We start from the raw sequence: 15,396 nt of genomic DNA on the forward strand, positions 1-15,396 counted from the left end.
TTGACCCTTTACGCTGCCTATTGTAAAACAGCGTGCAAATCTACTAATGTAATCAAAATAATGTTTTCCTAAAACAACAACAAATACTTTAGATTTGACGTGGCTTATGTAGTATTCTGATTTATGACTATTAGTGACTACAGTTTCTTCCATGCTATAATACAATAACAAATCTGACTTGGCAAATTTAATGTCCAGATTTATGATAAACATTGATAAAAATTTGTTCAATACTTTAATGCTCTGTCAGATTTGACTTGACATATTCTGTATTCAGATTTAAAATTAACAATGTCCATGAAATGTCGTTTGGAATGATACACAAAATATTTGACGTTTCGATCTCATACAAAAATAAAATTCTTTAACTGTTTGAAGGTTACGTGGTATTATAATACAGAGAACTGTTTTAGAAAAAAACAAACTTTTTTTACAGTAACATAATATGCTAACGCATGTTTACCAATAACAAACTGATGAACTGACTGAAACATGAGTACTGGTGTAAAGTATGATGTTTATTTCCACGGATTTGTATTCTTTATTATACGTATAAGTTACGTCTTCTCCCTCGTTCAAGAAAAATGAATAATTTCCATTCCTGTAAATAACTTAAATTAGCGTAAAATAGCTGCGTTCCGCTGCCAGTTTCAAAGACTTCCTCATGGTTCACAGAAGTTCCAACGTACCGACAAAGCTCTCCCGTTATCTTGTATAAGGAACACAGGGAAATGTACGTACACTCGCAAAGAAACGCCGTTTGCTCGCCTATCTTTATACCTGACTACGTGTGCTACATTTAGTTTACACAGTTTCAAATATAGCGTTCACAGGATCCCTAGGGAGGCGAGTAAGACAAAGTTTGATCCTAGGTTAGGGTTAAGTGACCCTAAAAACCATTTGCCACGTTTTAGATACTCCTAGACCTCGGTAAGGAGGCTATGCCACATAGATGAGAACACCATCAGGCAATCTTGATTATGCCTACCAAGTTTGCCTCTGGTTGGTTCAAATCTAACAAACGGACAAATTCACAACGTGAGTTAATATGTGATAATCATTCGGTATATAGTAGCTATAGAAGGACAGTACAACAAACTTAGCAATGAAGTAGCTATAGATGGACAGTACAACAAACATAACACTGAAGTAGCTATAGAAGGACAGTACAACAAACATAACACTGAAATAGCTATAGAAGGACAGAACAAATAAAATAACTAGTATTACATAAAGACAATACTATAAGTATGATAAATAACGTAACCAGTAGCTACAGGACAATACAACAAATGTATCATGTTCTATAGAGAAAATCAAACCCTGGATATTAGAATTGTAAGTCCGCAAATTTACACCTGCATTATCGGTGGACTAAACTGAAATAATAACGTGGAATAGTACGTGAGAAGAACATTGTTACACGTACATACCGCAGAAAAAGAAACTTCACACACACTGTTGTATATGGTTAATGAATAATAAGTGAGAACATTGTTAAAAATACAAAGCAGTAGAAGAAGAAACTTCACACACACTGTTGTATATGGTAAATGAATAATAAGTGAGAACATTGTTAAAAATACAAAGCAGTAGAAGAAGAAACTTCGCAAACACTGTTGTATATGGTAAATGAATAATAAGTGAGAACATTGTTAAAAAATACAAGTAAACATTGTTACACAGTAGAAGAAGAAACTTCGCAAACACTGTTGTATATGGTAAATGAATAATAAGTGAGAACATTGTTAAAAATACAAAGCAGTAGAAGAAGAAACTTCGCAAACACTGTTGTATATGATAAATAAATAATAAGTGAGTAGAACATTGTTATACACACATACCGATAGAAGAAGCTTCACACAGCGTTGCTTAGGGTAAATAGAATAATAAGTGAGCAGAACATTGTTACACGTACATACCAGCAGAAGAAGAAACTTCACACACACTGTTGTATATGGTAAATGAACAATAAGTGAATAGAACATTGTTAACATAGTACCGCAAAAGAAGAAACTTCACACAACGTTGCTTACGGTATATAGAATAATAATAAGTAAGTAGAACATTGTTACACATTCATACTGCAGAAGAAGAAACTTCACACACACTGTTGTATATGGTAAATGAACAATAAGTGAATAGAACATTGTTAACATAGTACCGCAAAAGAAGAAACTTCACACAACGTTGCTTATGGTATATAGAATAATAATAAGTGAGTAGAACATTGTTACACATACATACTGCAGAAGAAGAAACTTCACACACACTGTTGTATATGGTAAATAAATAATAAGTGAGTAGAACATTGTTATACACACATACCGATAGAAAAAGCTTCACACAGCGTTGCTTATGGTAAAGAGAGTAATAAGTGAGTAGAACATTGTTACACATACATACTGCAGAAGAAGAAACTTTACACACACTGTTGTATATGGTAAATGAGTAATAAATGAGTAGAACATTGTTGCAAATACAAAGCGGTAGAAGAAGAAACTTCACACACACTGTTGTATATGGTAAGTGAGTAGAACATTGTTACACATACATACCGGTATAAAAGGAAGATTCATACACTGTTGCTCATAGTAACAGGATAATAGGTGAGCAGAACATTGTTACATGTTCTACCGCTAGAAGAACAAGTTCAAATTCTGTTACCTTTGTAAACTGTGTGGGAGGCAGTAGAAAATCAGAGCAGAACATTGCTATACGTGTTTTAATGTTTTATATTGTACTATGTACAAGTAGGACAACTTTTCTTTAGGTTTAGGCCACATCTGCCTTTTGAGGTCCCTCACTGTAATAAAAATTTAAAATGATGATACATGAAAATAAAATACGACAATTATTAGCTCAAAAGAAATGTGAAGCATGATTCGAATACATGACTTGTATACATAACTCACAGCTCTAAGCTGAAAGTATGTGTCACATTTTGGTCTAATTGAGCTTGAATCCAGTTGATCCTCCTGCTTTTTCCCCTTTACTTAGAACATATAACAAATATTCCAGTGTTATAGCTAAATGAACTTCATCCATATCTAAGTAATGACCTAAATAAACCATAAGTTTGTTTTTGTTAATTCAATATTAGTTCTAAGTAATGTACACACTTATAATATACTAAACTATATTTCAAAATCATTTTCGGAACAATATAAATTTTTTTAATAAATTGTTCAATAGAGTGTTAAAATGTTAATGAGAAATGGAATACATACTGTTTTTCCATTGATAATCCATTGTAGACTTGCAATAGGCTTGGAGGACCATGAAAAACAAGTGATGTTCACTTCATCACCAATCTGATAAGCTTGTTTAGCTCCCTCAATTATTGGATTTTCTTCTGGTATGTCTAATTATAAAAATAAATTACTTAATAAGTTTGTGTGTTTTTTTTTGTTTTCTAACTAACAAATATCCATAACCAAACTGCATCAGCTATCTCTTGCTTATATAAATATTATAATAAAAAGGATTAGATAAAAATAAGAGTTTTCAGAGATTAGAGAGACACGTGATGACAGTATTAATGCTGCAAGAATATAACTCTGCTGCAAACGTAACAAAAACAAAACAATATCGTGATATCTTATCATGCACATCTTTTTTCGGATTAGGATTTTACGATTCAAAAATACACCACTGAAGCTGTGAGTATTTACGATAGAGAAATGTTAATGGATAAACTAATTGTAAATATTGACAAAATATGAGAGAAAAGACTCTGATAAACTTATTCACTATTAACAACGTATGAATTTAAAATATAACTAGCTTTGAGATTATTTTTAGTCATATAAGGAAACAATCTCAATATCCTGACTATTCGAAATAACAAATAAGAACGTAACAGGCAGTTATCTAAGCAAGATGTTTACGTAAATGTCTGTGCGTCGTGGTGTGTATCTCTTGAGCGGTTAAGCGTAGAAAAAAAAATCTGTATTAAGATACTTGTTTCTCAGACTACGTTACAATAAAATTGTTCTTTTTTTTGCAAATTTTAAAATTTCGTATCATTATCAACATTGATTCTTCAGTCTTCTTATTATTACATGGTCATTTGGAGAAAAAAAACTCTGATTAAAAATATATATATTTTTGGGAAGAAATTTTAAGAAAAAACGGGACATTTCCTGTTGACAAACTGACAGTAATATTTCGAAGATTGGAGAAGCATTAAAAATCCATAAAGAGAAGCAAATGTTTGATTTTATATATATTTTTTGTTTTTCAGTTTTTATTCATGTTTATTATTTTGCCATTTCGAAACTATATACATGCGTGATTTTATTGTACGATGCTAAATAAATTAGTTTAAATTCAATTGCATATTTCCATTTTGACACTTCTTAAAGTAATGACAACTGTCAGAAAGCACTCATTTCGATGGGAGTCTTTTCTTACACTCAGGAAGATGACAAGGAATGGTGATATCTAGCGAAAAAAAAAGGGTTCTACTTAGCAAACCTAAACGCTCTATTGTGCTATTACAGGGGAACTGTTGGAATGGACATATATTAGTGTTTAACAAGTATCAGTGAAATGGTTTGATGATTGCAATTATCTAAAACCAAGTATAACGACATTTTTACAATGCCTCGGTGTTCACACGCTTTCAACAAAATTTGAAATACAAATCCACTTTATTAGAAATACCACCTCTCGCTTTGTACACATACAGTTCCCTCATGATCCAATATTTAATAAATGAGTTTGGGGCACTATTTCAATCCATTTTCAGCTTTGAGGTCATATAAATTAATACACAAGAAAGAAGATACAATATATATGTTCTTGTTGTTTTAAACTGAATTATTGTGACTCGCCCATTGGCCTTGCTTTGTAAAATGGAACTAAAGAAGCTCGCTAAATCAGTATAACGTTCGTAAACTGTAGCGTGTAAAATATAGATTAGTTAGGAAAACCTTGGAGCAGTTCATTAGATGTTAAATATTTTAGTTTAATGAAATAAAACGCTCTCTACGTCGTGAACAAGAAAGAAATTTCCCCTTGTGAACTTTCGGTGGCTTAACGCCAGTCTGAAGACAGTATGTTGAAGGTTTACGTCAAACCAAACTAAACAAAAAACAAAACTGTTTCTATCCTTGATATTTATCATTATTTTCGAAATTGGCTGTTATGAGACGAAGATTGAACAACGGCCCACTCACTGTTGCATTTAGGGATTCATTATTATACAGAGGTGGAACAATCTTATTTATTTGTACACACTTAATGGAATATTAATGGTTTTACGAAACACGTTCTCTGACCAAATAGATGCTGCCCCTGTAACAAGTAATAGCTGCTACATGGAATTACTTTCGAGTTTACATTGCGAAGAATACTATTTAGTAGCCACCAACCAGCAACAGTTCCTCAACATGTTATTAACTAATACAGAAATGTATTAATTATACCAATTTTAATGTATACAAAAGTAAAGAATTAAAACGATTCTGTTTTTAAAATATCCTTTAATGTACGCCTTTTTTTTTTTTTTTTGAAACCGGATGTAACATGTCTATTCGTTGAGAACTTCTAGGAAGTCGGGTAGTTCAATGCTATTTGCTTTTAAGTTTGTTTAGTGCGCATGACGACTTGAATAAGATTGATTAAAAAAACCACTTAACTTGACGGATGCTTACTTTTTTCATGTATGTTGGAGTATAAGATCAGAATCATGAGCATTCCTGTTTAATATTTATCTTAAACAGAGTGAAAACGTTTGACAAACAAACACTTTTAGTAACTTTGTGTCTCATAAATAAAGAGAAGAAAAGATGATTACTAAAAACGTAGACACACATCGTCATTTTATCAATATCTTATGGTCTAAATTAACCAGGCTTTCATTTTCGTACAAGAATTACCCTTATAAATACCTGATAACCAAATATCAAAACATCTGTTGAAGCTACACGAGATCTGAGTGTGCTACATATTCCTAATTTTGAAGTGATGGATTGGAGGAATTGCAAATAATCAACATCAACTTTTGGACTGTTATTTTCAAACGAATAATTAGATTGACCGTCACGTTATGACGTAATCAGTGGGTCATGAGTCGAGCGCCCTAACCACCAAGCCATGTCAGGCCCTAATCTCGACGTACCTAAAGTAGTATTTAAATGTAAAGTGAATATTTCTATCAAACACCTACGGCTAATAATACAACATTCTTATTGATTATATTAATTAATGATTAGTGGTAAAAGTGAGTCTTAAGTCAACTAAATTAGTAAATTAATATGTAATAAACAGTTAAATACAAATAATAACAAAGTCACTAATGTAATACTTCAGATACAATCGCTGTTAATCATAAGCATGAAGGTCAGTCATACAATACTCTAATGTATGATTAGTGGTTTAGGTTCCAGAATAAACACTTTAGGAAACTATCATCAGCTAAATAAAATAATTAATACTTTGATGTTTCTTTGACCGCTAGGAGGCATAAGAGTCAGTAAATTATTATTTTAGTGATACAATTATAAAGCCTGAAGCTTATAAAATCTTAAAAACTTTCATCAAAGAAATTGAACGATGTGTTATTTTCACTAACTATTATACTCATGTATTTGAAGTTAAATATGTTAGTACAGTTTAATTTACATCTAGATGAAGCAGCCACTTGTGCACATAAACAAATACGCTAATGTATGACTGCAGTTGTATTTGTATAATCCAGATATTTGTGCAGGCATACGATATTTCTTAACTTATTTTTATCTGATATTTATGTTTGATTATACTGAACTAATAATTAAACAACTTTCTTTAAATAACTTACGCGAACGATGGACAACTAAATGGTTAATCTCTACACAATATTAGAATAATAAAAAACTAAATTAACTACTTCAGTTAAGATACAAATGTGTACTGTTTCAAGTCTCACAGAGAGATATTTATTTCAACTTTTATTTTGGAAGGTGGTGGTAGAATTAGTTAGTTTATGAATTAGCAAACTTTGTGTGATCGAATTTCATTACTAAAAATCTTTCAGACTCTGAGAGAAAATATTTTCTGTTTATAATAGTATATATAAGTATAAAAAGTTTTCAACGACCAATTCTACTTGGTTTTGTGTTTTGCACTTAATGTTAAAAATAAGTTAGAGGCTACACGAGGTACTTAAAATAGTAAAAAAGTAAATTATTTTGATTATTTTCTTCTATGATGTCTCAGTAGTAAGTATGCGTGAGAGTTGAAAAAGCCGGAAATAAAGGTTAGATCATCACTGTGAGCAGTTTGTAGATAGCCCATTTTGTAGCTTTATATTTAACAACAAATCATATGAATCTGCAAGTGCATGCTCGAAAATCTATTACTTTTTTAGGTATTTCTGATTTTAGGGAACAATAACTACAGGTGGGATAATTCGCAAAACAGGAGGCTTGACAGAATTTGAATGACGGACTTCAGTCTGATGAAGCGACCTACTGGAAAAATTACAGACTATAAAATCTTACTTAAATCTAAGAGAAATACGTGAGTAACGCGTGAATGGAAACTTAGATATGACTGCTTTAACAGTTCGAACTCAGAAAGACGACGAGAAAGTAATACATAATTTGATGATTTCTAAAGTCTTCATTCTCTAAGTCGATTACTTGTGTTATTTGTTGATTATGTGTTTCCACCTTCGGACTAGCACAACTTTTACAAACTCTATAAGCGGGAATGCCTCTAGTAGCTGGCCAATCAAAAGCTAGCAAATGAAGTTTGTGAAAGGTCATTTTTTAGACGAGGCTGGCACTATGTTCACCAAAGCCAAACAAACAGGCCAATCAGGAAAGAAGGGGCATATTAGAGAAGCAGTAACAATAAAGACAAAACAATAAACTCCAGACTTACGATGGCTGGTGGCTGAGGTACACTGAGAACCGCGAGATCAAACTGAGGCAACAAACGTGTCTGCTCTCTCAGCCACATAAAATTTATAAAGTGATGGTCAATCCCATTATTCATTGGTAGAAAAAAATACCAAGAGTTGGCGGCTGGTACTGACGGTCGGTTGCCATCCTTATGGTCAGAAGCTCTAACTTCATGGCAGATTGTCTCGGTAGTTTTGTCGTAAGAAAAACAAACCATCCAGATTACGTTCGCAAAAGATCAAAAATGGGATTGCCAGTTTAAACCAGAACCATAGTTGAAATAATATTTACAAATAGACGCAATTGTAATCTAAAGTTAAAAAAGTATATTTTTATGTGTCTATTATACCACAATTTAGCTGGTAAGACGCTGAACATTTTCTAACCAGGGAACACGTGAAAAACAACAACAAAATATTCGAAAGAGTTTAAGTTATTTTGTAGAAACGAATCTGGTCCTTCACAGATCCAAACTGTTTTTTTTTTTTATTTATATATTTTATAATGTAACTGGTTATATTAATACACGAACACATAACAGTCAAGTCTGAACATTACATCATCCCATGTTTTTAAATTATAAAATATTTTTGCGCGGTAATTCACGAACAAAATTGTAATGCTATAAGTGGTGAATACACGCTCTGGTTCCTTGGCCTGTGCATGTTTATTGTTATTTCAATTACCATGTATATGATCACTCAAAGCGCTACTTTCTGAGTGTCAACTATAATAGACTAATGATTTGCTGATGACGAAAATAATGACAACAAACTTTCACGCTTTCAGCATTAAAACCATTATCAGTTACCATTTTGTTTCTGAAGACAAGAGTGTATTGATATAGTGCTGTTATCGTGGGCTCTGAAATACGAAAGAACACAGAGTAATACACGATACATTCAGAGCAATACTATTATTTCTTATTATTCAGAATAAGTGTTTTCAAAATGAACTTAGGGCGATTTCAATGTTTTTATAATATAACGTAAGGCCTGTTTTTATAGTAAGTAGGTTTAATACCAAAGTCTATACATGTAGAATAAGCACTAAAGTAGTAAAGTTATTCTGGTTCAAGCGCAATATCACTCCCTCTTAACGAATAATTCTGGTTCTAAAGCACCAGAATAAGTAAAAATATTCTTCTTTTTTCAAGTACAGTGTTAGTTCTCTTATATGAACACTCATGGTTCAAAAGCACTAGAGTAGTTAAAACTATTCTGATTATATCACTAATATTTAAAGGATACTGATTATATCACTAATATTTAAAGGATACTCTCGGTTATAAAAGCACTAGAGTAGTTAAAACTATTCTGATTATATCACAAACATTTAACGGATATTCCCGGTTATAAAAGCACTAGAGTAGTTAAAACTATTCTGATTATATCACTAACATTTAACGGATATTCCCGGTTATAAAAGCACTAGAGTAGTTAAAACTATTCTGATTATATCACTGATATTTAAAGGATACTCCCGGTTATAAAATCACTAGAGTAGTTAAAACTATTCTGATTATATCACTAACATTTAACGGATATTCCCGGTTATAAAAGCACTAGAGTAGTTAAAACTATTCTGATTATATCACTAATATTTAAAGGATACTCCCGGTTATAAAAGCACTAGAGTAGTTAAAACTATTCTGATTATATCACTAACATTTAACGGATATTCCCGGTTATAAAAGCACTAGAGTAGTTAAAACTATTCTGATTATATCACTAATATTTAAAGGATACTCCCGGTTATAAAAGCATTAGAGTAGTTAAAACTATTCTGATTATATCACTAACATTTAACGGATATTCCCGGTTATAAAAGCACTAGATTAGTTAAAACTATTCTGATTATATCACTAATATTTAAAGGATACTCCCGGTTATAAAAGCACTAGAGTAGTTAGAACTATTCTGATTATATCACTAACATTTAACGGATACTCCCGGTTATAAAAGCACTATTCTGATTCAAATGTAGTATTACTCATACTTTACGAATATTCCTGTTTAGAAAACATTGTTGTAAATAAAACTAGTCGTTTCTCAGCTCTGTTTTATTTTACGTTAATTACATAGTTGGACAATGGGCTGTTTGTGGTTTCCACAACACGAGTATCGAAACCCACTTTTCAACCTCACAAGCCTCTAACTTACGGCGAAGCTTCTAGGGGTTCTTCTTTTCTTAAGCGTAGTATCACTGATACCCTGTAACTAATTCTGGTTCGAAAAACAGTAGCACTCACGCTGTAAAGGTATTCGTGATTTTAAAACACTGTAGTAACACTTATCTCTAATCTGAGCGCAAAAATACTCTTACTCTAGAGGTGTTCTAGTCTCTAGAAAGGTAAAGACTGTCTGACTCTAATGGCAGTGATGAATCTGTTTTTATAAATATATATATATATTAAATAATTTAGGTGAACAGCAATGTTTTTAATAAAATACAAAATTGAACCTTTTTTTCATATTCATCTGCAGTGCTTCATAAACCTACTGATGTTGTTCATTTTCAACACAGATAAAACAATGATATGGGCTAGAAGTACATAGACAGAACTTAAACGTGTGAATTGTAGATACGTAAATGGAATGGTAACTGAGAGAAGTACTTTCTTGGAGTATGGCCATCAGTTTACACAGTAAAGTTATCCTTAATCAAAAGTATAACGCTTTTCGTAGAGAGAATGATATAATTATTTTGCTAATGGTTTTGTCTGGAGTGAAAAAATTCACAAACTATTGGTCTGAAAGAAAAATGAGTGATGTTAATTGTGTGTTTGTGTTTTCACTGCAAGAACCATCCAAAGGAAAATATTTTACTAACAGACGTCGATACCGAATTAAGTAGGATTTCACAGTTACGGTAGGTAAAAATTTAAAGACAGTGGAATATGCAGATATGGATGAAAGAAGTAAGTTACACACATGTAATGTGACCTGATGATTATGGCGCAATATGAGAAATGTGGTTTCGAATCCTCGTCTCACCAAACATGTTCACCCTTTCAGCCTTGAGGGCGTTATAAAGTGACGTTCAATCTCACTATTCATTGATAAAAGAGTAGCCCAAGAGTTGGCGGTGGGTGGTAATGACTAGCTGCCTTATCTCTGATCGTACACTGCTAAATTAGTAACGGCTAGTGCAGATAGCCCTAGTGAAGTTTTTCAGAAAATTCAAAAATAAACCACGCATGCGTGTAACAGCGAACGTATTATGAGCTAGATTTATATATCTTTGTCTTTCCTTTGTGAATAAAGCTATTCTCACGCTTCATCTGAGGATCGACCTCCAGTTGGACGAAAAACTACTGCTAGGTTCGAACCAAAGATCTCGTGTGTACCAGGCGAGTGTTCTACAAACTGAGGCAGTGTCAATCCTCCATCCGTCGGTAGTAAGACACCTTTTTCAACAAGTCAAACTGCCGCGTGTCCATTTAGTAAACCTCACCAACCCACAAATAAAAGAGTCACGAAAGAAACCTCCTTGTGTTATCACAAATAGAGCAAACATACTAATATCCTTTCACGAGGAGCTCTCAAGTATTTCCAATATTTAAACGTACTGTAATGGATGCGTGATAAACATTTAGATTAGCAATTAGCTTTTCAGCTTTTAATTTAATAGTACGTACTGATGAGCTATGGTTATGTATTAATTTCTGTCATCTCTGTTCATCTGTTCGGGAGAGTTAGGACTAGAAAAGGGATAATAGTACTTTTTTTTTTTTCATTTGACTTGTTAGTAATATTGCTATTCAATTTGAACCAGCAGTAAAATGCCACTAGACTACATAGTTCTGATTGTAGTTGCAACCTACCATTCAAAGAATTCTTTAAACAAAATATTACAACTTCGGGTCTAGTTTTTCCAGTAAATATATGATTATATGTAACATATTGTACAATAGTAACAATACAATAAAATATGTAACTATTAGTTTTCAGCTCACCATAAATCTTTAATACCTTCTCAGCCTTCACTGTGTGGTAAGATGGCGCTTCGGTAGAGACTTCGCAGCCATAGGAGCCCTCACTTTGAAGTTCAGTCTTTTGCAAATACACGTGAGTTTTGTTTGATTTCTGGAGCTGAAAGGAAAACTAAATTTGTGACGTGGAATTTCATTTGTTGCGTACACCTCTTCCTTCCTCAGTATTTAATAGCAGAAAACTTTTCATTAAAGTGTTCTACACGTGCTAATTACACGTTCTTTGTCGGAATCTGACAAACAGGGTGACTGTTTCATGCACCTGAATTCTTCTATTAAAAATGGTATCTTGTACTCGACGAACTCTTAAAACGAAATTGTCAAAAATCATCAGGCAATAAACGAATTTCTTTTCCAGTTATTAAGGAAACATTTTACAGTTTATGGTGGAATACGTTAATTTAAAGACACGATTTCAATAAATGTGAATACTGCCCTCTAGACCCAGTGCATCAAACTAATTAATTTTCTTTACATATATGTCTTTGGCATAAAGTTATAGATAACAGCTCATTACTCAATAATACGATTCAAATAACATAGCTGATGCCCAAATAGCAAATAAACTGTTACTGAGAGGTAAAAAAGCAAAACGTTTCGAAAACTTAAATTTCGTGACTGCATACTTTCGAAATATTAAAACTAGCGAAACTCTTTCAACTATGGTCTCCAGATGTCACTTCATCTCTCTGCATCTCGTGGGTTTTTTCAATCAAGTCCTCTAGAATCAAGATTGGACTCTCCCGTGCGTGTAGGGCTACTTATCATTAATATTTCTGTTTCTTTGTGTAATCTTCAGAAATGATACTCAGAAATTGCTTTGTAGCCTTAACAGTTTGCGTAGTATCCCACAAGTTTATTGAAATATTTAAGACATTATTACGGTAAGAGAGAAAAAGACTATGATTTCGGTACCTGGTATTATCTATCCTAATGGACAGGAACGGATAAAAGAATGACATAATGTTCTTACTTCATAAAAGACCCTAGTAATATATCATGCTCAGTTAGCACTCCCTTTACCCAAGGTACTCACGATGTTTACATAAATGTCACGTACTGACGTTGTCGTCTCAAACATCAAATATATTTACTCTGCACATAAAAGTTAAATGCATTGGCACAATTTTGACTTTTCTCTTTCTTTTTGTTTTATATTTCGTTGAAAAACTGTACTCTATTCCTTTTTTATACCCTCATTAAGACAGGTCCACTTTCTGCCATATTATATTCTTTTCTTACGTTGTTCTTATAACAAGTATACCTGCTGACGTACTATATTCTACTTTTGTCTTCCTGTTGTAATAAATCCATTTTTCGCCGTATAATTTTCTTTATGTACTTACTGCAAAAAAGTCCACTTTCTGACATCATATATTTGTTATGTCCCTGTTGTAACAAATATGTTTTCTGTCGTTTTTCATTTTTACTTTTGTACTTCAGACAAATTCACATCGTGTCTTATTTTCTTCTCTTACTTTATACAAAACCATGTTTTCCTAGGTGTTTTATTATTTTTATCTCTGTACGTTGTAGGTGACCATTTTTTGACACGTTATGCTTTTTACAAGACCATTTTATGTTTACTAGTATGTATCCTTTCACATTCTGTCTTGTATTATATATCCCTAAATTAAGGAAAAACATCTAGTTTCAGTCGCGAGTTCAAATCTCCGTTGCACCAGACATACTCGCCATCTCAGCCGTGGGGGCGTTATAATGTGACGGTCAATCGTCCACTAGTCGTTGGTAAAATAGTAGCCCAAGAGTCGGCGGTGGGTGGTGATGACTAGCTGCCTTCCCTCTAGTCTTACATTGCTAAATTAAGGATGGCTGGCGCAGATAGCCCTCGTGTAGCTTTGAGCGAAATTCAAAAACAAACAAACACCTATTTTCACATTTCATGATCTTATACCGCTGTGATAAATAAGACCGTTTTGTATCGTATTACCTTCTTTCAAAGTAACTTCTTTGATTTGGAACAGTTTATTGCACGTTCTTTTATTTCTGAGCCGAGCGTGGCTCAATGGTTTGGGTGCCTGTCTGTTGATCTGGTATTGCTTTCGTATTTTATTAGAGTGCCAATGAAATCGTACTATTCGGTCGATGAAACTGCAAAAGAATATGTGATAGGTGGTATTCATAATATACTCTTTTACTAGTCTGTCATTTCAAAATTATGGACGACTGGCGTAGATAACCCTCGATTATCTTTGCGATAAATTCAAGAAAACCAACTGTGACATCTTTCACTTCTTCGGCTTATAAAACTTGGGTTGTTGTCTATCGTCTCAGCTTAATACAAGATCCCTGTATGTCGTTTCATTATAATTTGTAGGCCTTATATTTACATAAAAATACTTTGCGAAGCACGTTGTTACCTCTGTTAATACACGTTATTTTATATCAAAACATTGCATCAAACTTTCTTTTTAACAACCCTGAATAGTGCAAATATTGCTTTTGGTAGTATATATTTTTCAAGTATTGACTTTTAATAAATCTGTTTTTGTCATACTCTATAAATTGGAATCTAATCCCTTCCTTCCTACACTTTGGATTATACACTTATCTCTTTTTTCGATACGCCTTTATAAAGTACGACCTTGTGTTGTATTATGTATTATTCCTCCTAGATATAACAATCTTTTACTTATACTTCCCATTTCAAGTTTTACCATCGTATTCTTGTTTTATATATTCCTAGTAAGTTCTTGCTCAAGTATTTTTAAGTAATAATTTTTTTACCCCACATACACATTTCTTATCTCACTCACTTGTTTCATAAGTTCGTACTTTCGATAATTTTGTACACTTTATACTGTAATCAGTTATTTCACAAGCCCCGCTGACAGCCGATTTTTACGATTTTTATCGTAATCAGTTCTTCTCTGGACTTCTGGTTTCAACTGTTGTATACATTTTGTATCGCATATTTCGTAGGGCCTGTTTTCAGCCATTTCATAACCTTTATGTCATAATAAGTTGTTTCATGTTAACAACCGTTTTATATTATTTTAATCGTCTGGTACTTAATTCTTTCATAAACCCTACATACAGTAGATATATACACTTTACATCGTAAGGAGTTCTTTTGAATTAGATAATTATAATTAGATATATATACTTTATATCGTAAAGAGTTCTTTTGTTGGTCGCTGCTTTCGGCTAATCTACACTCTTGTATCGTATTATTCATTCGTTTTATATAATTTTTATCGTAATTACTTCTATTGTAATTCCTTGTTATAATAAGTAATCAATGTTTTATCACATTTCCAAGAATCACATCTGTTGGATTTTTACTTCACAAACGTTTTCTCAGTACGAACTTTTTCTCGGTCACTACAAGTTAATACGAACGTTTTCCATTCATGTTGTTTTAACTTATATTGTAGATCTGGATACAATAAACCAATATTTTAATAATCATCAAGAATTAACTTAAACAATGTTGCTTCATCTCCAATATTTTCTGTGCGAGACGTAATAGTTAACTTGCTTCTA

At 32.6% G+C, this 15,396-nt stretch overlaps 1 protein-coding gene across 1 annotated transcript in view; it reads right to left on the reverse strand.

The window, feature by feature from the left end:
• The window catches only part of LOC143232339 (nephrin-like), a 137,669-nt gene that overhangs the window by 19,454 nt on the left and 102,819 nt on the right, over nucleotides 1–15,396 (reverse strand). The window contains exons 3-4 of the mRNA XM_076467644.1: nucleotides 11,854–11,989; nucleotides 3,231–3,364 (exon numbers count right to left, since the gene is read on the reverse strand). Coding sequence (XP_076323759.1) covers nucleotides 3,231–3,364; nucleotides 11,854–11,989 — 270 coding nt within the window. The remainder of the gene's footprint in view (nucleotides 1–3,230; nucleotides 3,365–11,853; nucleotides 11,990–15,396) is intronic.

This window comes from Tachypleus tridentatus, chromosome 11, assembly GCF_004210375.1.
Source record: "Tachypleus tridentatus isolate NWPU-2018 chromosome 11, ASM421037v1, whole genome shotgun sequence".
Taxonomy (NCBI): Eukaryota; Metazoa; Arthropoda; class Merostomata; order Xiphosura; family Limulidae; genus Tachypleus; species Tachypleus tridentatus.